This window comes from Mesoplodon bidens (assembly GCF_964165515.1).
Source record: "Mesoplodon bidens genome assembly, chromosome: 13".
NCBI classification, from domain to species: domain Eukaryota; kingdom Metazoa; phylum Chordata; class Mammalia; order Artiodactyla; family Ziphiidae; genus Mesoplodon; species Mesoplodon bidens.
The window spans coordinates 1,386,576-1,408,744 of NC_138169.1; the positions used below are offsets into that span (position 1 = coordinate 1,386,576).

At 54.9% G+C, this 22,169-nt stretch overlaps 1 protein-coding gene across 1 annotated transcript in view; it reads left to right on the forward strand.

Moving 5' to 3' along the window:
• GALNT9 (polypeptide N-acetylgalactosaminyltransferase 9) overlaps positions 1 to 22,169 on the forward strand; it is a gene marked incomplete at its 5' end in the record, with an annotated part of 94,473 nt that overhangs the window by 14,239 nt on the left and 58,065 nt on the right. Inside the window, one exon of the mRNA XM_081252263.1 lies at positions 11,186 to 11,366. Within this exon, the coding sequence (XP_081108389.1) occupies positions 11,186 to 11,366 (181 nt within the window). The remainder of the gene's footprint in view (positions 1 to 11,185; positions 11,367 to 22,169) is intronic.

Here is a 22,169-nt window from a genome sequence, read left to right on the forward strand (position 1 = left end):
GAGCGGACCAGGCCAAGACCCCAGCTCTGGGCGCCTCCCCACCTTGGCGGGCAGGTCTCCAGCGAGCGCTCTGCCTGGTCCCCTGCCACATCCTGGGGACGTCAGGGCCCCAGGGCAGAGGAGCGAGGGAGGAATCACCCAGGACATCAGCTTCCCCTGCTGTTACAGCAGCTTTGTCTGTCGAGTTCATTTCCTGGAGCTGCTGTGACAACTCATGTGCTGGGGACTTAACGCCACGCAGATTTGTTCTCTCACAGTTCTGGAGGTCAGGAGCCCAGAATGGGTTTCCCTGGGCTACAGTCGGGCTGTGGGAAGAGCCACGCTCTCTGAAGGCTCCGGGGGGGGGGGGCTCCTTCCTGCCTTCGCCGCCCGCTGAGCCTCCACGTCACGTGGCTCCCTCTCTGTCTCTGTCAAATCTCCCCCAACCCTCTCCATTCCGGGACACTTGTGATGGCGTTTAGGGCCCTCCTGGGTAACCCGTCTCTCCCCATCTCAGGGGTCTTAACTTAATTCCACCTGCAAAGTCCCGTTTACCATTTAAGGCAACGTGTCCACAGGTTCTGGGGATTAGAACCTGGTATCTTTGGGAGCCATTACTTAGCCCACCACACCGGTCCTGGCTAACTAACAGATAGAGACCCTATTTGTTAGTTAACTTATGCGATTTTTTTCCAAAATATGAATGAGTTGCTGATATTTAGAGAGATGAATCTGTACTGCTGCTTTCTCTCAAAAGTCTAGAAGATCTGGTGTCTTTGGACCTGTTAGGTCTGGAGCAGTCGTCCTTGCAGGTGGGATGTGTGCACCCACTCGCCGCAGTCCCCACCCCTCCCTATTGCCCTATGACACATGCCGAACGACATTTCCTATTTATCATGAAATGCCATTGTCACTTTTCTCGGGGCACAACAAGAGAAAGCGTCTGGGAAACGGGCTCCAAACTCCTCCCCTCAGCTCCTGAGTCGTCTCCTCAGTTGCACCTTCCTGCTGTCCTGCCTTCCGACCCAGAGTCAGTCCCCTGCCCCCCGTGTGAATAGGGTCTCCCACCCGCGCTTGGATAGAGCCATCTCCTCGCCACTGCGTCTTCTAAATTATCTCTTGTAATTAGAGAAGTGTGCTCCCTCAGGTCGTGGGAAAGGAACTTCAAATGATTATTCCATAAAAGTAGAATTGCTGTGGGCGATCGGCGGCCTTTCACATAAGTGCACGATCCCTGCCAGTTACCACAGAGATGATGAATTTGAGACGGTTCACCCAGGCCCTCAAACGGAAGACACTTTACCTCTGGAAAGTCAAATTGTTGCCTCTGAAGCCAAATGGGTTTCACCAGAGGTGTCCCCTCGGGCTCTGGGCAAGAGCAGCAGAGCAGAGAATGTTCTGGAAGCAGTGGGCACCCCGACGGGCACTCCATCAGTAGGAGCACGCTGGGACTTCGGATTTGGAAAGGGCCTTGAGTTGTGCCTGCCCCTCGGAGCCTTGCTTTCCACCCGACCTTGACAACTTGCTTCCTGCAGCTCGGGACCCACCTCTGCCCCCTCCGCCTGGGATCCCAGCTATCTGGGCCCCTGGGAGAGCCACCCACCCACCAGGCCTCTGTGCTGGGGCCTCAGGCTCTATTCTGCCTTGGCCAGCTCAGCTCCTGTTTACCTGGGCTAGGCTGGGCTGGAGTGCACCTGAGTGGGCCCCCCACCCGGGCTGGGATGGAGCACACCTGAACGGGCAGCCTCCCTCTGTGTAGACCAAGATGGCCCTCAAACCCCTTATTCTTGGTGCTCAAGATATCAGAGGAGGGGGCTGTGTCTCCTGGTTATTCATCTTCCGGGGGCACGTGCCCACTGTTGGCCAGTGTCTGGGGGATGAAGTGTCTCATTGGAACCCTGTGGTGGAGAAGACAGGCCACATGGGTGACAGCCATGGAGAGGGCTGGTTCCTGAAAGAACTAGAGAGGGTCTGCTGAGGTCGCGGGGAGAGAGAGGGAGGGAAGGTACTGGGTCATCCGTGTCCACAGGCCGTCTTGCCCGCAGGGAGCCCTCATCCTCTCCCACCTGGACACTGCCGCCAGACCATCAGACAGCACAGGCCCCTCCGAGCCCCCCCACCCGATGGTTAGTGTTCCTGCCCCTTCCGTGGGCCCATTTCCTGCAGCTCAAGAAGCTCCCTGGAGGCTCCAGGAGGCCGTATCTGACCCCCAACCCCAAGCTGCGGGGCCAGCTGCCGTGTGTCTTCCCATGAGCGTGGCGGACCTCAGCACACTGGCCCACGATTGCCTGTTTGTGTGACTGTCTCCTGCCCGGACAGTGAGCCCCTTGAGGGCAGGCATTGTGCCTGTTCCCCCGGGTACCTACGCACAGCACCTGGCACAGCTCTTGGCATTTGAGATGCTTCATATATTTTTGATGAATGGTTGAAGGAATAAATGGTACAGCCACAAGATGAGATTTTATGTTTGCAGTCATAAAAAGTTATGCTTACGCAGAATTTTTGTGACATAAGAAAATGCTTAGGATGTAGTGATAAGACCAGAATGCAGACTTGTATATACATCATGTGTGTTTATTAAACTTAGTTGAAACTATTATATACAATCTTATAAAAATAATATAGAGCACTGAAATACTGATACTGCTTTTCCCTGTGGAGTGGGACCCTGGGTAGTCCTGTGGGCGTGTGTGTGTGTGTGTGTGTGGCTTCAGAATTTTCTGCAATAAGTATTTATGATCTTTTCAATCAGAAGAAATGCACTTTCTAATGATAAAAGTAAGAACATATATTGCTGGCAACAATATAAAACAAGTCTAAACTTTCTGGAAAGTAATTTGGCACCAAGATCCACAGAAGTATTTCATCCTCGACCCAGTAGTTCAGTATCTGAAATAAGGAAACAAACCTAAATGCATAAAATAAATAAATAAGTAAATGTATAAGCGCATAGGAACTGTTAAGTAAATGTTTAAATATCGTGGTCGTTTAAAAGGTGATTATTAATTATAATTATTATCGAGTCACATAAAACAGCGTAGGAGACACTCACAATAACTTGAAGTGTCAGCAAAAGCAGGATGCAGAATTGCCCCTTGGTGCCCCCCCGGCCCCTCCCCAAAGGCAATGCAGAAGCGGGGAGCCAGTGGGCGCCGGGGAAGGCTGCGTCATCCGACTCCCACTGAGCTGGAGAAGCTTCCTGAATGCCAGTTGGCAGCTCATCTTTTGAGAGAGATGTGAGGCCCCTGTGGGTGTGCAGAGAGGTTCCATAGATCTCCTGACCAGGGCTCGTATTCAGTCTGGGTGCTGTGACATGGCTGCACCTGTTATCCACCGTCACCTGGTCGGTCCTCATGCCATGCTGACTGTGGGTGTTCCTAGCACCATCCCTGCCTCTAGCCTTGACTGGCATTCCCCCCCTACCCACAGAGGGAGCCCCTTACCTGCCTGGAGGGGAAGTGTGCAACCAGGAGCCCCGTGGACCCGCAGGTGCTGGGAGAGCCTCCTGTGGCTCATCTGTAGTGTGGGCCTGATACTCACCCCAGCGCCCTCCACCTGCCTGGGCAAAATGAAGGCCAGATGTATTTCACTAAAATATTGTCATGAGGTGCATCCTTCCTGCCCAGGGTGGGTGTAGTGCAGGACCTTCCTTTCATGAGATGGTAGTCATAGTGACAAGTAATTGTAATTAAAATGTCCTTGATGTCAAAGTGAAAAGCTAGTGACCTCTATGAGTCCCCTCTAAGGAGCTTCTATGAGATGCTTTGAAGTTTACAGCACGTGGCTAAGAGGCTGGGCTCGCCACCTCCTGGCTCTGTGGCCATGGTGAGCCTTGGTGGTCTCCTCTGTGAAGTGGGGGGATGAAGGCACCTGGCATAGAAGGGTCCGTAGGGAGTAAAGGAAGCAGGTGTGGGCAGTGCCTGGCACGGGCGGGCCAGTGCAGCAAACGTCAGCTCTGACCTCCAGTCCCAGAACTGCGTTGAGGATGCTGGCTTTTGTTTCTTTTGTCAGAAAAGCTGTCCAACAGAAGTTTCCGAGCTAATGAATGCAAATTTCCCATTGTTCTCAAAATCACGTCTATTCAAGGATGAAATGACAATTTGCGGCACCCTCCGCTGGAGGAGGCGGTGGAGGGTTTCAGACAGGAAAGACAACCCCCTGCTCCTGTTAAGGAAGCCGGGCGCCTCTGGAATCTGCACCCACATCCGCGCAGGTCAGCCTGACGATGGCCTGAGCGTCCATCGGATGTGAGGGATGCTCCACCTTGGCACGTGCAGTGCTCAGGATCCACTGGCTGCAGGTCACGTCCCAGCGGGCGGCGTGAGTGGTGGCTCTGTGTGTTCGTTTCCTGGGGCCACCCTAACAAAGCGCCACACGCGGATGCCTGAAGCAAGAGTCATTCGTTCCCTCACGGTTCTGGAGGCCAGAAACCTGCAGCCAACGCGTGTGCAGGGCCGCGCTCCCTCTGGAGGCTCCAGGGGAGGGTCCTTCCTGCCTCTTCCAGCTCCTGGTGGCCCCAGGTGTCCTGCGCTCGTGGCCACATCACTCCCAACTCCGCCTCTGTGGTCTCATGGCCATCTTCTCTGTGTGTGTCTGTGTCCAAAATTCCTTCTTTTAAGGGGCTCAAGTCATTGGGTTAGAACCCACCCCAATTCAGGATGCCCTCATTGTAACTGACTACATCTGTAAAGGCCTATATCCAAATACGTTTGCACCCACGGGTCCCAAGCATCAGGACTTGGGCGTATCTCTGGGGGCCACAGTTCAACCCAGAACCGTCTGGAGAATCTGGTTTCTTGCTCTTTCAGGGGCCCTCGCACCGAGGCTGGCTAATTGGAGCAGGAGCCCCCAGAGGCAGGGCGGGAACCAGGGCACTTTGCTGCCTCCCCACACCCCCACCCCCACCCCTCCGGCCCCAGCCCCGCCCCCGCCCCACCCCGGCCCCAGCCCCGCCCCCGCCCCACCCCGGCCCCACCCCCCGGAACCCCTGGCCCCGGCCCCGCCCACGGCCCCACTCCCGGCCCCACCCCCTGCGGGCTGCTTGGTGAAGTCAGGAGCTGAGAGATGTGAGGACAAAAGTCCAGTTGCGGGCGTGGCTCCAGCAGGCCTCGGCAGGCCCTGCCTGGCCATCGGTTCAGTGGGCCTCAGACCCTGCAGCAACGGCCGAGCCATCTTTGATCTTGACAATTTTCTTCTCTCTCCGTTTTCCCTCATTTCCCGGGGGTACCAATCAATCCCGCCTCTTTAGAAGGAATTCTCTGGGAGAAGAGATGTGAGTCAACGCTGGGATACGAGAAAAGAGGGGGGGGGATGAGAGCTCCGGGAACCCCGCGGGGAAGCACCGATGTGCGCGACTTTCCTTAAAAGCGAAACGAGATCCGTGGGTTCTCAATCAGGCGAGCGGTTACAGATCTTTACTGCTCCGGAGACTACGAGGGGGACCATCGGAGACCCGCGGCGGGCAGCTCTGACCCCTTGCCTCCCCGCAAGGGTGCTCTGGGGGGCCAGCCTCTGAGAGCCGCTGCAGCCTCCTCTGGGTCAGCCATCACCGCAGGGCCAAGAGGGCCCAGGGTGAGGCCCAGAAGGTGCCGACCCAGGATCCTCCCCTTGCTGCCAGCCCCACTGGAGCCCAAAGGCAGGGTGTGCACCATGTTCTCGTCTGCAGTGCGTCTTGTACCCGTGGCGGGGTGAAAGGCGGTAAGCGCCTGTTCCACGGCAGAGGTCCTCCGAGTGGGGTCCCCAGCCGGCAGCCTCAGCATGCCCTGGGGGCTTCTCAGAGATGCCAGTTCTCCGGCCCACCCCGGACCTGCGGAATCAGATGCTCCGGGTGGGCCCCTGCAGTATGTGTCCTCCAGGGGTCGCTGCCCACGTTTGAGAACAGCCATCTAAGGGCAGCTGTTCCTCCGCGGAGCCCCCGACTCCAGGGCCCAGCAGGAGAGTGTCTCAGGGGTACAGCCCCTTGGGGTTGGCGTTCTGGCTCACTGCCCACCCTCTCTGTCCGTCGGGCTCAGGCATTCATTCTCCATCCACTCTCCCAGCTCACGTCCCTCCGGGCTCTGTGGCTGCTGGGAGATCAGCAATGAAGAGCACGGACAAGGCTCCCGGGGCTTTGGTTCCAACGATGACCAGTGTCCAGCTGGTCCCACCAGCACGTCCGCAGCCGTGCTTTTGTGGTCATTTGCGGACGTGGGCACCTGGCAAATGGCTGATTCAAGGAGCAAAGTCGTGGAGAACTTTGAGAGACAGGGACTCTGAAGGAGGTCGTCTCCTTGAATCTTGCACCCAGGCACCTCACTCTAGTCCCAGCTCTGCCGTAAGGAGTGTCTGCAAGAGGAAACTGGACCCTGTCTCACGAGGCAGGTGATTCGGAAGCTCCTGGGAGAGTCGGCAGCACACAACAGTGAAGCACCTTCCCTTGGTGCCACGTTGCCTGCATACAGATGCAGGTTCTGGTGCTTGCAAACTATGTGACCTTGAGCAGGTCACTGGACCTCTCTGTGCCTCAGTTAACTCATCTGCAAAATGGGGTGAATTATAGCCCTACCTCACAGGGGTGTTGTGGGGAGTGAATGTGCTGGTATCTGCAGGACACATGCTAGCTGAATGTTACTGTTATTCATCTTAAAAAGCTGTACAGAAAGTCAAGATGCAAACCTAAAGCAAACCAAAATATGCATACTTTGGGGAAATTAACAGAGTATCACAAAAGCAATCAATACTGCCTTAACATTTGGAAATTCTTCACTAAGTGCACAGGTTCAGTTAGTGATAGAATTCCACTTCAGTCCTCATGGTCCCTCACTGCTTGTCTCCACAGTGAATAATATTTACATAATCACAGTGTGGCAAATGTGGACTCCTCTCTCGTTTTGGAACCAACCTATGGACAAATCTGAGGAAAGCCCAAACGCAGTTACAGAGCAAAATGTAGATGTTAAAAATGATCTTTGACACCATAAAAGGGATGGCCCAGCTAAGTGGGAGATGCAAAGGAAGGATGTTAATGTCTTTTCTTCTTCTTTTGCGATTCAACATTTTATTTATTTATTTATTATTTATTTATTTTTATTGTGGTAAGAACACTGAACATGAGATCTGCCCTCTTAATACATTTTTTTTTTTTTTTTTTTTTTTGCTGTACGTGGGCCTCTCACTGTTGTGGCCTCTCCCGTTGAGGAGCACAGGCTCCGGACACACAGGCTCAGCGGCCATGGCTCACGGGCCCAGCCGCTCCACGGCATGTGGGATCTTCCTGGGCCGGGGCATGAACCTGTGTCGCCTGCATCAGCAGGCGGACTCTCAACCACTGGGCCACCAGAGAAGCCCCTCTTAACACATTTTTAAGTGCACAATACAGTATTGTTAACTAGGCACTGTGTTGTACAGCAGACCTCTAAGTTTATTCAGAGGTATATGTGTGTGTGTGTGTGTATATATACCCCTGAAACAAATATATATAACTGAAACTTTATACCCATTGGACAGCAACCCCAGGAGTATGTTAATTTCTCCTGTAACCTGGTGAAGAGTCCATAGACAGCAGCTGACGTTGATACTTCCAGAAACAGAGCCTTAAGTGTTCCTTTTAAGGTCACAAAAGTAACCACCAGAACAACTAAAAATAATAACATAGCTAAGAAAAATCAAGGGAGGCAGGAGCGGGGTGTAGGAGGGAGGAGAAATGGACTAAATCCTCATCTTTCATGCCAAGAAGTCAAGGGAAATAGTCTCTGGCTGACAAAAACTAGACCCATAAAATGACTATGCGTGTCCACAGTGGACAAAATGAGAAGGCCTCAAACCAGAAAAATTCATTTCCTTTGGAGAGAGGGAGAGAGCACAGGAGACGTCAGCTCTTCATTTTATAGCTTTCTGGATGGTTTGAATTTTTCAACATGTGCATATTTTACTTCTGTAAGCGGAAACTGGTGTGATGGCCTCAGCCACACTGCCAGGGCCTGGCTGCTGCAGGCAGTCCCACCCTGGGCAACCCCTGCCTTCTGGCCACCTGAACTCACTCTGAGGCTGGGCTGCCATGAGCAGTGAGACTCTCTCTTCAGGTTTGGAAGTACATTTGCCTGTGGGAGACGTCTATTTACAGACCTTTCAAAGAAACTGCAAGTACAGTACAGACGTTTAAACACAGCATGATTATATATATATATATATATATATTTTTTTTTTAAGGTGTTGGGGGTAGGAGTTTATTAATTAATTTATTTATTTTTGCTGTGTTGGGTCTTCATTTCTGTGCGAGGGCTTTCTCTAGTTGTGGCGAGCAGGGGCCATTCTTCATCGCGGTGCACGGGCCTCTCACTATGGTGGCCTCTCTTGTTGTGGAGCACAGGCTCCAGACGTGCAGGCTCAGTAGTTGTGGCTCACGGGCCTAGTAGCTCCGCGGCATGTGGGATCCTCCCAGACCAGGGCTTGAACCCCTGTCCCCTGCATTAGCAGGCAGATTCTCAACTACTGCGCCACCAGGGAAGCCCTATATATATATTTTGCAGTATTAAGATAAGCGGAAGTGATTTGTGTCATGTGATTTTTCAGCTTTACATCCAGTGAATATCCTTCAGTCCTACATAGATACCAACGCTACATTTGTCATTTACAATGGAGTATTCCCAGGACTTCCCTGGGGTCCAGTGGTTAAGACTCTGCACTCCCAATGCAGGGCCACGGGTTTGATCCCTGGTCTGGGAACTGGGGGCGGGGGGCGGTCCCTGGAGCCTGCGGCCTTGGCTCTGGTGATCAGAGGAGCCCCCGGCTGTGTGGAGGATGGATGGAGTTCGGCTCCCCACCCCTGCCCTCGCTGGGAACCGCTAAAAGACAAACTGAGGCATATTGCAAATCTTAAGATTATATTGGACATGGGAACTTCCTGGTGGTCCAGGGGTTAGGGCTCCGGGCTTCCACTGCAGGCGGGCGTGGGTTTGGTCCCTGATTGGGATCCCGCATGCGCGCTGCCAGCCAAAAAACAAACAAAAAGGATTATATATGGACAAAAATTGATTGGAATGGGGCAACCTAGAACTGGAAGTGGTTAGGAGCGCCCCACCCATAGCAGCTGGAGAAAGTATAGATTAAGCGCTGAAGCAAAGCAAAAGTGATCGTTAACTGGTATGGCTTAAAGCCCAGCTGTGAGTGGTTGGCTGTGATTGGCTGTGTGTGATTGGCTGAGGTTGGCTGTGTGTTGTTGTCTGTGGTTGGCTGTGATTGGCTGAGATTAGCTGTGTGTGATTAGCTGTGTGTGATTGGCTGTGTGCGGGTGTCTGTGATTGGCTGTGTGGGGCTGTCTGTGATTGGCTGTGTGTGATTGGCTGTGTGTGGTTGGGTTTCCATTTCGTAACCTTGAGGCATTCACAGGCTTAGGTTTGGGTTTGGGTTTGTTTGCATAGAGGTCATGTATTAGACCCCCTCAGCCAAGTGGCCTCCTTGTTTAATTTAAAAACCTAAGGAGGGAGTGGGTGTCACAAAAGAAGATCCTGGTACCCAGTGTGGGGCAGCGTGTGACATCAATGTTAGATATTTCCCCGAGTTTATACTTCTAGTGGCCTGAGCTAGGACCAGAGACTTCTCCGTGGAAGCTAATAAATGCATCTCCGGGATGGGAATTCATCCCAACTCTTTCTGGCTTAAACTTCTGCTCCCTGGACCTCACTCCCAAAACCAAGATGCCCCAGAATCATCCATCCCAGAGAGAGCAAGGGGTGTTGTCTTTGCTTGATTGGCACTGCTGTGGTCCCTGGCATCAGGGGGATGATGTCTCCTCTCCTGGCACAAGTGACCAAATAGAACATTCCAGAAAACACTCCCTTAGCCTGGCCTTCTCAGGCACCCACACATGCACACACACCCTGGTCATCCCGGGAGGGCTCCTTTTCAGCCAATGCCACCTTCCACCCCGGTGGTCCCTGCTGTCACTGCTGTCACCATAGAGTAGCTTCCTGTCCTCACAAGTTTGTAAATAGAGTCGTACATATGTTTTCCTCTGTGTCTTTGGAGGCTTCTTGCTCAACATAATGCTTTTGAGACTCATCCAGATTGTTGCATATTTGGTTAGTTCCTTTGTTTTTATCCCAAAGTAGCCTTCCATTGTGTGGATGTACAATTAGTTTAAATTATAAAGACCAACAATATCAAGGATTGGTGAGAAAGTGGGGCAGCTGCTTTGCATTTTTTTTTTTTTTTTTTTTTTTTTTTTTTTTTTTCTTTTTGCGGTATGCGGGCCTCTCACTGTTGTGGCCTCTCCCGTTGCGGAGCACAGGCTCCGGATGCGCAGGCCCAGCGGCCATGGCTCACGGGCCCAGCCGCTCCGCGGCATATGGGATCCTCCCAGACCGGGGCACGAACCCGTATCCCCTGCATCGGCAGGCGGACTCTCAACCACTGCGCCACCAGGGAGGCCCCTGCTTTGCATTTTTTAAGTTAATTTATTTTTATTTTATATTTTAAAAAAACCCATGGGACTTCCCTGGGGGTCCAGTGGCTAAGACTCCTTGCTCCCAATGCAGGGGGCCCGGGTTCAATCCCTGGTCAGGGAACTAGATCCCGCATGCATGCCACAACTAAGAGCCCACATGCCGCAACTAAGAGCTCGCATGCCACAGCTAAAGACCCCGTGGCAGTGAAGACCGGGGCAGCCAAAATAAATAAATAAATAATTTAAAAAATAGCTTTTGCTTCTTAGAACAGTTTTGCGTTTATAGAAACATTGAGTGGTGAGTACAGAGTTCCCACGTAGCCCCGCCCCCCGCCCAGTTTCTCCTGTTATTAACACCTTGCATTAATGTGGTACATTTGTTACAATTAATGAACCTGCACTGACGCATCATAATCACTGAAAGTCCGCAGTTTACATGAGGGTTCACTCTTGCTGCCGTACTTGCTCTGGGTTTGGACAAATGTACATGGACATGTACCCACCATTACAGAATGAGAGAGTAGTTTCACTGCCCTAAAGGTCCTCTGTGCTCTGACTATTCATCCCTCCCCACAAACCCCGGCAACCACTGATCTCTTTACTGTCTCCATAGCTTTGCCTTTCCTGCAACGTCCTAGAGCTGGAGTCCTGCTGTATGTAAGGAATTTGCTGAGTTTGCACCTGAAACAAAGGGCCCTTTAGGGTGAGGCTGGGAGAAGCGTGGGGGAAGGACACGGTCGGTCCTGGGACGTGCCTGACCCCCTCTTTTCTCCTTTCTGCCAGGGCTCGCCAAGCCCATCGGTCTGGTGGAGGGGCCGGGCGGCCTGGGCCAGGGCGGCATGGCGGCCACACTGCGTGACAACAGCCAGGAGACAGAGGGCAAGTTCGAGGAATACGGGTACAACGCACAGCTCAGCGACCGCATCTCCCTGGACAGGACCATCCCCGACTACAGGCCCAAAAAGTGAGTACGCGGCCCCTCCCAGAGACCCCTCCAGGCAGCCCCCCGCAGGCCTGGGCTCCTGGCACCCAGATGTTCACAGGAGCTGCTGGACAGGCAGAGTGGAGGGAGGGGGGCCCTGGCAGGTGGGGCCCTCCCCATCCGTCTTCTCTTCTCTGGTTTCTCTGCTCTTGGCCATGGGCATCCTCTGCAGGTGCCCAGTACAGGACTGAGGCTGCTCAGGGACGGCGCTGCCCAGGAAGCTGTGCAGCGCCATCTCCGATGCTCCAGGTGCCGCCACTTATACAAATGACACAAGTGACAAGTGACACAGCTTGAAGCATAGTCTCTGCCAAATGCATTTGTCCTCCTGCTTTTGGTGCAGGAGCTGCGATGGTGGGTGGAGGTCCTGCTTGACATGAGCATCGCCCGTGTCTAAAAGGCATTCCATTTCTGTCACTTGCCTGTAAACCCCTGTCCTCCCCACTCTCAAAGCCACAGCAGTTGATTAGTCAGAAAAGTCAGACCCCTCGATGGCTGTGCCTTGCCTTCTGGTCACTCAGGACTCCTGGACTCAGATCACTGCATCTTGTAGTAAAGCAGAGGCGAGACTGGAACAAAACTCCGTGTTGAGTGGACCTCATTGCTTTAATAACTTCAGCCAAGCAGGGCGCCTGCACCCTGGACACGAAGCCAGGCTCCTTTCTGTGGCCCTGGCCACAGGAACTCAGCCTGCAGCTGGCAGCCTTGAACAGGAAAGCACTTTCAGCAGCACCTTCTTCCTGGCAGGGGCTGCAGTTCAGGGCTGGGCTGGGCCGGGCAGCCATGTGGTCAGAGTTGCCACTCTGAGTCCTAAGTCCGCGGAGCAGCCTTCAAGGAAAGGTGGATGGGGGGTGCGGGGGAGTGTCTCCTTTTAGCTCCTGTCTTGGTTTGCCCCTCTTCCAGCTGTGGCTTCTGAGATAGGACTCTGGTTTGGGAAGTGGTCCCAGAAGCCCTGGGAGGGGGTGGGAAGGCTGACAGGGAAGGGCCCAGAGCATGAGAAGGTGCATCATCATTGCGGGTACAGGTGGTCGGCAGCGGATCAGCTCCACTGGGGACACAGGGCCTCGGGGCTACCCCAGCCCAGGGAGGGCCAGGAAGCGGTTCTCACAGACTTCCTGTTCCTCCAAGCTTGAGGGCTTGCTGTGCGAGGAGTGAGGTGAGATGCCCAGAAACGAGTTTCTAGGGCGCTGGGGCAGGGCTGGCAGTGAGCGTGCGGTGGCACCAGAGAGTGCTGGGGCCTGGGGCGTGGGGACCAGTGCATCTGCCTAGTTTCCGTGTTCTAGCACAGCTGGGATGCATGGTGGGAACTGGCTGGCCTGAGCTGCGTAGTGGGAGGTTAGGCCCTCTTGTGACTCCATTCCTGAGAAGCCCCCTTCTGTCGCGTTATACCCAGAGAGCCTGGAGCGGGCGGCTCCCACTGCCTCGACCATGCGTGGCTCGTGATGGTGCTATTTTATTTTCATCGCATTTATTTTCATGGTTACCATTGATTTAGCATAAGTAGTGCTGCTTTCCATTTGCAGAGATGTTGAATTTAAAAAATGCATTTAGGTGTAAAACAGCCCAATTTGGAAAAACATACAAAGTAAATAATAAGGCAGGTGGTGCCGAGATGTGACGGCAGGGACACAGACCTGAATGAGTCGGGTGCTCTGAGGTTGTGTGTGCACGTGTGTGCGTGTGCATGTGTTTGAGTGTGAGTCGATTTCTGAAAGCCCCTGTTGTGTCCTGACTTTTGGAGGATGAACTAAGTTGCCCACCAGCGGGGTCAGCACAGCTGCTGGCGTTTAGCTCTGAGCACCTGGGCAGCCCTGGTGCGGTTCGGAGGACCCCCAAGGCCAACCTCAAGTTCAATAACTCACTAAAAGGACTCATAAGGCTCAGCAAAGCTGTTACACACGTGGTGCAGTTTGTTACCGCTGAAGGACACCAGGCAGGAGTTTCCAGCTGGCCCTCATGGTGGGGCTCACAGGGACGCTGCCGGATTACCCCAGAAGCGAGGTGTGAGCACGCTATGACATACTGCCAGCCGGGGGGCTCCCCCGAGCCGTTTTATTTTTTTCCCTTGAGCCTTGGTGTCTGGGTTTTTACTGGCTGACCTCAGTCTCCAGCCCCTGCAGAGGTCAAGCCGAGACCCCACATGAATCCCACTGTGGCAAAGACTACCTGGCAAGGCCCCAGGCCCCCAGGTGAAGGTGACGCTCTTCTCAGGCAGGATGTTGCAAGGGCTCAGAGGTCACCTCCCAGGAGGTGCAGGGCATGGACAGGCCAGACCTGTTGCCTTGACCCCTTCCTGTGCACGTGCTACCAGTGGGGACACCTCAGCCGATTTGGTACGGAAGTGGCGCCGTGCTCCACCTTCCTGAGCCACGCGGCACATCGGGTCACAGCACCCCGTCCCTGTGACTACGGGGGCTTTTGCAGCCCCTGGACTTGGGTCGGAGGCAATGGGGGGGGGGGCGTTCTCCTGTTGCGTCTCCTCCTTCACCTCATGGCGTTTGTTGTCATAACTGAAGAAAGCCCCTTCTTGCCCGGTTTCCCAGAGATCGTGTTCTTTTGGTGGTTCTGCAGAACCCTCTAGAACCCCTCCACGCTGCCTCTGCATGGCTGGACACCAAGCCCGGGCATTGGGCTTGAGTCCAGTCATGACCAAATTATGATGAAGCTGAAGCCTCTCTGTGACCCCCTGAATCCCCCCAGGGCCTGCTTTCAGAGCAGTCCCAGCTCACAGGGGTCAAGGCCACCAGACCTCTCACTGTCCAGCCCACCCCACCGAGCCCTGGGCCAAGGGCAGGGGTCTCCTAACGGTCCTGCCGCATCTCCCAGCATCAGAGCAGCGGCGCTTACAGAACAGATGTGCGTCTGCGTGTAGCAGACGCTTCTCTTTCGCTGCCTCAAAATCCAGTTCTCTTTCTTTGGGCAGTAGCTCCCTGTTTCCATGTGGGGACCCATGGAAACTTCCCACCCCTGTTGCAGGGTGGGTCACATGACCAGGGCTAAGCCAATCAGAGTTCACAGTCCACCAGCCACAGTGATTGGCTCAAGGAGATCACATGGTCTAGGCCAGTCCAGCGTGAGCCTTGGAATTACCTGAGGCCATGGCGGGGAAAATCAGGATTTTCCCCAAAAGTAAAACTGCAAGTTTAGGAGCCTGGGGATCTGCACTATCTTATCATCATGAGGGGAGAGCCTGAGCTCCCAGGGCGCACTTGTGAAACCGAAGAAAAAAATCCCGTTGCAGGGCATGGCGGAGATGGGAGGTGGGGAGGAATTGGGTTCCAGTGCTATGAGCACCTGGATCCAGCTGTCCCTGAAGCCACTTGCAATAAATTACAAATAAATTTAAAAAATAAGTCCTCTAGACTCTGTAGTAAATTAGTATACACACATACACATATATATTTAAAATTTTTTGCTTAAGCAAATTTGCACTGGATTTTCTGCTTTTTAAGCTGAAAGGGCTCCACCCGATGTGTGTGGTGTGTCACTGCACACTCTCCTGTCCCCGGGAGCACTCGCCTCCCATGTCTTGCTGGGCCTGGGATTTGCTCAAGCAGCAGGAGTGGTTCTGGCTTTCCCTTTGAGGATTCAGATGCCCCGTAAGAAACCTCAGCCTGCGGAAATAAAACCTGACAGAGTGATCAACCCCGGTTGTCAGTCTCACGTCACAAAAGAAGACATCAGGGCGGACTTTGAAAGAGCTGACCTTTACAATCTGCCTTAATTGATAGAAACCTGCTTTACAGAAACTCTGATTTAAAAGGGCAGAGCTCTCTGCCTCCCTGAATTAGAGAATGTGGATTTTATTTAGTTACTTACCTGGTTGTTTATATCCCATTTCTTCCCAAAAAAGAAATGAGGAGGCTTTGGCACCGGGCACATGTGCAGACCACCGCTCCTACCCCCATGGGCGATGTGGCTGATGAATCAGAAGTGGAAAGGGGTCTTCCCACGCCCCGCCCCTCACGCCCCTCCCCCCAGTCCCCTCCTGTCCCGCAGGCTCTGCCCGGGGCCTCTCTGGAGCTTGTTGCCGCTGTCACTCAGCCCAGAGCTTCCCTCTGCGCTCAGGGGACTGCATCACGGGGATTATTCAAAGCAGTGACAGCCCTCATGAGAGCCTCGCTTAAAACACGGGCTCCAGTCCCCCAGGGGCCTTTCTGACGAGGAACTGGGGTCTCCTCATGAGCATGACCAGGCATCCAGTCTTCTACGTTTGGAAATGAGATCTTCCCTGAAGCTTAGTCCTCCAACAGGAATTCCCCTTATTGTCTACCATTCTGGGGGCTGGGCTGGTAAGACCTAAAACCCAGTTTGAAACGGCTTAGGCAAAAAAAGGGAATTTATTGGCTCAGGCCCTGAAGGGTAGGCTTTCAGGCACGGCTTGATCTAGGGGATGCTGCTGTTAGCCCTCAGCTCTGCCTGTGTTCAAGTCGGCCCTTGGGTCAGTCAGGATCCTGGAAGGAAATTGGTGACATCCTCAAGAGGGATGGGGGCAGAATCTAGGAGCCCCACGAGGGATGTTGAGGCACCCAGGGAGTGCAGCAGTGGGTGAAAAAGCTGCTCAGTAAAATGTAATATCCTTGTACCTGATGTTCTGCAGTGGGCGGTCTCAGAAAACTTTTCCTGAAAACGGCCACGTGTAAAAACCTCACTGTTTCTCTTTACTCTCACAAGACTGCCACACTCACAACACTTGTGACATCAGATGTGTGGGGCTTTCCCACACCAACCAATTGTCTGACACCAGCTGGGTGTCCTACACTTGGATTCAGTTCTGACACTATCTGCCTGGAGTCGGCATCAGACACCACAGGTGCAGGGCTCAGATGCCAACCTCAGATCCAGGCTGCCCCGGCACTTCTGACCCCTGCTCGGCTTCAGACACTTGCTAGGACTGCTCACGGAACTTAGGGAAACACTTGTGTTTACTGGCCTGTTGTAGAATGAAGACGTGATGAAGGACATGAGGAAGAGCCAGAAGAGCTGCACGGCGGGAGGTCTGGGAGGGTCCTGAGCACAGGAACGTCTGTCCCTGAGGAGCTGGCGTATCCCACCCTCCTGGCACTGGATGTGTTTGGGACCCCAGAAACTCTCCAAATCCCGTACTTTAGAGGCTTTTACGGAGGCTTCATCACGTTGGCATGATCCATTTTTAGCTTCACTTTCAGCCCCTCGTCCCCAGAGGGTGGGGAGGAGGGGCTGAAAGCGCCAACTTCTAATCGTGGTTTGGTCCTTGTGGTGACCAGTCCCCAACCAGGAGCCCACCCAGAGTTGCCTCATTAGAACAAAACTCCCTCCCGTCAGCCAGGGGCTCCCAAGGCACTGGGGAGCTCGGTATGAACGCTCCGACCTCGCCCATCGCCCTGGAGGTTCCAAGGGTGCGGCTCCGTGTCTGAGAAACGGGCGTGAGAGACCAGTGCATGTTCCTCATTACTTCATGAACCAGATAGTACATGTTTCAGGTTTTGGGGCCGCGTGAGAGCAGCCACAGCTAATAGGTACATGAACGGGCATGGCTCTGGCCCCAAAAAACTTTATTTGCAAATCCAGGAGGCAGCCTGCATTTGGCTGAACCCTGTTGTGTGGCGTGATTTCCCCCAGAGCCTCACCTTCCTCACGTCACCCGGTGTGACCCATCGTATTTTCCAAAGGTGGATGCAAACCCCTCGTCTGGAACCTTGCCCTGCCCGCATCAAGAGGTGGAGACAGCGCCCGTCCCCTTGCAATCAGGGGGGCTTTTGAGGCTGGTCATCCCATCGAGGAGGGCGGAGGTGAGGCTGTGGAGCTCTAGGGCTCCCCGCCAGCCCGGCAGGGGCCCTGGACCAGGGGCCGCCACGTTGTGAGGAAGCCCCCGCGCGCTCCGGCGAAGCGTCCATGCGGCCGGGCGCTGAGAGCCGGCGCTCAGAGACCCGCCAGCCGGGGCCGCCTCAGCCCCACCCGACAGCCCGCTCCCCAGTCCCTGACCCGGCACTGCCAGCCGAGGCCTTCCAAGGGGCCTCGGCAGGAAATGAGATGACGACGATCCCGCGCTGAGGAGGCCTGGTGCGCAGCAGGCTGACGTGAGGGCTTGCGAGGCTCGCTCACGGGCACTGGGGAGACTTCCGCTCCGCAAACAGCAGCAGCTGCGCGTTGTCACACACCGGTGGCCGTGCCTGGTGCTTAGGAGGCCCTCAGGAAATATTCATAGAAGATTAAATGAATAAATACATACATGCAAGCTCCGTCTATGCCCGTTTGAAACTTTCAGAGTTTGGTTTCCTGAACAGCCTTTAGCCCCCGGAGCCCATCCATCCAATCTGGCAGGTGTAGTCATCAGAAACACACGCGGGTGTGGGAGCGTGTGCGTGTGTGTGCGGGCACACGTGTGTGGGCATGTGTTCCCACCTCAACTGGCAATTCCATCCACTCTCCAACCAAAGTTCTCTCTACCTTTCTCCATTAGATACATTATTGATTTCCCTTTGTCTGCAGGTAGATAGCTTTTCTGATTAAGCGGTGGCTTTAATTATGCCACAGAGCACATAACAAAGATCTTGATTATTAAGACTGGCCCACGGGATAATGGAAGGAAGACTGGCAAACCCAAATTAAACAGCATCATAAAAATGAATGGCCCCGTCCGAGGCCCCGTCCTGCATTCCCGTGCAGTGATGCCCCCCCATTGGGTGTTGGAGAAGTCTTAGTGCGTAGGAATCGTCTCTGCTGAGCATGGCTCGACGGTCAAACGTAATGAGTGTGGATTTAGTGGATGGTGATCGCGAGGCACTGGAAGCAGGCACCTCATGCCACGTGCCAATCCGGCTCCACGTGGGGGCTCTGATGCCACTGGCATTGAGGGTCTGCAAGTGGAGGCAAGGGTCCCAGATGACGGGATGGAAAGCAAGGTGCTGTCAGGGAGACGGGCTGGTGTCCTTCCTCCTGCTGCAGCCGGTGGACCCCCTTCCCTTCCCACCAGGCCTAGGAGCTCAGGGCAGGAGGTGCTTGGGGAGGGCGGGGGCCCCTCAGCTGAGCCTGCTCCTCGGCCTGGGATGCTCGCCGAGGGGCACAGCCCCCACCCGCTCACCCTCCTGTGCGCCGGGCTCTTCCTTAGAGCCAGCTGGTCCCCCGGCGGCAGGGTTGGAGGCTAACAAAGCCAGACAGGAAAATCGGGGGCCACCTGCCCCGTGGCTCCATCTCAGCTGGGGATTTGCTGGGAAGAGGGAGCCCACTCAAGGGCCCCGTGGAGGGTCCACTCAATGTGGGGCTGCCCCAGACCCCGTCGGGGGCCGGACAAACAAATGCCGGGGTCCCGCCTCTCCCTTCCCTTCCACTGTCCACCCTAAGGGCTCACTGATGATCCTCAGGGCCCTGCTGGGGCTGCTGGGGCAACAGAAGACATCTGTGCTGAGCTGGACCCTGGCATGGGACGGGTCGTCGGCCTCTGGCCCAGCGACCCCAGGGACTGCCCTCTGGAGGGGCTGGAGGTCACAGGCCCTGAAGGTCACACACTTGGGCCCCGATGGACCTCACTGCCCAGGCAGAGACACTCCAGGTGGGCCCAGGGGTCCTCTGCAGCACTGCACCCAGGGATGTGTGGTCTGGCCACCCTTGCAGTCCACTTGCTCTCCTGGGCACCGGCAGGCCTCCAGGCAGCCAGACGGCGACCGTGCCCATGAGCGCACGACCCCACGTGTTACAGTCCCACCGGGCTCCTATGAGGGGGGTGTGAGGGGTCTTTCTGTGCACGGTCCAGTGTTCTGTTTCTGACCGGCTTTTGCTCTGAGCTCTGAGGGTGGCGTGTGTGCTCATTTCTCCTTGAACATGTGGTGCAGTGATTCTCATGCATCTCAGCCCAAGTGTCTCTCCAAAGGTGCGTGTGGGTCGCCCGCAGCTGTGAGTGAGGGCCTGGGTGTGGAAGAGTGAGTCTGAGATCTTTACTCAGCCTTAGCTCCACGCACAGGCTCCTCCAATAAATATGAGCCATTAATGTCTCCACAGAGCGTGGCTGTGCGTAAGGTGCCCTGTGAGTGCATGCGTGTGAATGCATCATGGGCATGTGTAATGCGCGTGTGTACATCTATGTTGTGTGTGTGCAGTTGTATGTATGTGTATTTGCATAGTGTTTTACTTGTGTGCACGTGTGCTTGAACACGTGTGTAGTATATGCACATCTGGGTGTGTGCACGTACATATTGTTTCTGGGAGGTCTTGCAGCCAGCTGCCTGGACGGATGGGTGGACTCAGGCTGGGAAAGACAAGACCCCAAAGCAGGAGGCTCTGGCGTTTCTCGTTGCTCAGGCTTCCTCCTCCCCACCTTCCCAAGCAGCCTCTCTTGTGCTGGTTTTCCGTGGGGCTGCTCCGTCTCTGTGCCCATCAGGATTCTGCCTTGGGCTGGCAGGAATGCCAGGCGTTGGTGTGGGACGCACTGGTCTGGGATTCCAGGCTCGCACCGATGTTCCCAAGAGGGCAGGAGCATGTCAACCCAGCAGGCAGATGCTGCTGCCAGGAAGGCATCCCCACTCCCCGGTGACGCGCTTCCAAGAACCCCCTCCTGACAGCCGTTCCCAGAAACATCCCTCTCGGTTTCCGATGGTACAGCTTCCTGGGTCTGTGCTCAGCCCAGACCCGTCTCCTCTGGCAGGAGATGGATGTGTGTCCTGTTGTCAGAGGCAAAGCTTGCTGCCCCCCGGGAGGCCACTGCCACTTCATCCCCGCCCCATCCTGCATTTATTTCTCCAGCGGCACAGAGGGCGTCCCCATCCATTTCCATCAGTGTCGCTGCCATGGCCCCGTTTCCCCAGAGGCCAGCTGGGACGCGGCGTGCGACGCATTCCAGTCACAGCCTCGGAAGTGGCTTCGAGAGCTCGTAACCGCGCGGGCTGCTCTGTGGGTTTATAAACCGCGTGGGTTTATAAAGCCTCCGTGAAACGGCTTGGTGGTTGAGGACGTCCTGCTTCTCCGGCTCCAGATGGCACATGCGAAGCCAAGCCAGAGCCTCTCTGGGGCCCACAGCCCAGCCCCTCCTCCGGCCTTGACCTGATGGGGCGGGCATGAAGCCGGCCAGCCTGTGGGAAGCATCCGGCGTGTACCCAGCACCATGCGGGAAGCGTCCAGCGTGTACCCAGCACTGTGCGGGAAGCGTCCAGCGTGTACCCAGCACGATGCAGGACAGCGTGTGTCCAAGAAAAGGACAGAGCCGCCGGGCTTTGGGGAACGAACCTGTCCTGGTTACGACTGCTGCTTAGTCAGCTGCGTTAAACCACGTTTTAATGTACTGAGGGGCAGGAGGTCAGATGGGGCGCAGGGGGAATAGCCTCTCTGAGCAGTACTTCCTGAGACCTCAGCTGGGAAGGTGTGATGGGGGTGCTCAACGGTGGGGGCTGGAATCATCTGGGGGGGCCATCGTGCACACGCCTGGCAGCAGATGGACGGTCCACCCGAGCACCCACACGTGGACCCTCTGTGTGGCCTGGGCAGAGTCCGGGTGCCTCTCTGGGGCCACATGGCCCCGGAACAAAGTCCCAGCACACGAAGCCTTGTTGCTCTTCGTGACTCAGCTCAGAAGAATCCCTTCCCTGTATCCTGTTGGTGAGGGGTGGCAGAGCCCACTGTCATTCAAAGGGAGGGTGGCAAAGTCCCCGGGGACTTGGGGGCGGTTGTTGCAGCATCTTTGGAAAGCGTGATCTGCCACAGCACCCATCTCAGACTGTCGTGAGGTGACATCTGAGGGTACAAGGGCTAGACGACATTCCGAGGGAGGAGTGGGATTTCCCTAAAAAGAATGGATGTTCTGTGTCACTCAGAACGCTTTCAGATGAAAAACCTAGCAAGTCTGAAGTGGCTGCAACAATGCTAGGATTCCCGACCTCAGATGGTGAGAAGTCCACAGCTCGGGGTGTTCACTGGTGGTTCAGTGACATCATCAGGGACCTGGGCTCTTCCCAACTCTCTGCTCTACCACGCTCAGCGCATTGGGCTCCCTTCCTCGTGGTCACAATATGGTTGCCATAGCTCTCAGCGTCACGTCTTCACAGGTCAAATTTCCAAAGGGCTAGAATAAATATGTTCCTACATCTTGTCCCTCTTTAAGAACAGAGGACTCTTTCCCAGAGCCCCCTACAGACATCCCCTCATGTGTCCTGGGTTGTCTGTGTGTCTCACCTTGCACCATGGAAGGCAAGGATGCTTTCCTGCTCCTTCTCAGAGCCCCTCCAGTGTTTAGTTTGCTCAGTCTTTGCCTCTCAGGATGGCGGGGACACCCAAGTCTCAGAGAATGGGGTTTGCCGAGAATTTAGCTGAGGAGGTTGGCAGTTGGCTCTCTCCTCCTCTCGAGGCAGCCGAGGTCCCAAGCTGGGACTGTCTGTGTCCTAGACAAGGACAGGGTTAGGATGAAGCAGCTGGTGTCATCTCTACCAACAATGTGAGAAAGCCCCCAGCTCGCCTGGATGGGGACGTCCTGAGACAGGGTGTGCAATGGCCAAGGCAGTGGCCAGACTAACCTCTGTGAGCACTGGACCCACTGGTCCCCTGTCTTCTCCTCTTGGCTTGGTCTGGGGTGTGGTTGACTGGGCAGACCCCTCTTGAGGGGCATTCACAAGTGTGTCCCTGCATCATGCACATGTCAGGATGTGTGCAGGATCAGGACTGACAGAAGATCCATTTCAAATTGGCTTAAGCTGGAAAAAGAGAGAGAAAGGGAGAGACGGGGAGAGAATGTATTATTCCTGCAACTACAAAGCCTGGAGGAAGCACTGGCTTCGTGTAGACTTGGATTTGAGGCTCAGCTGATGTCATCTGGACCTGGCA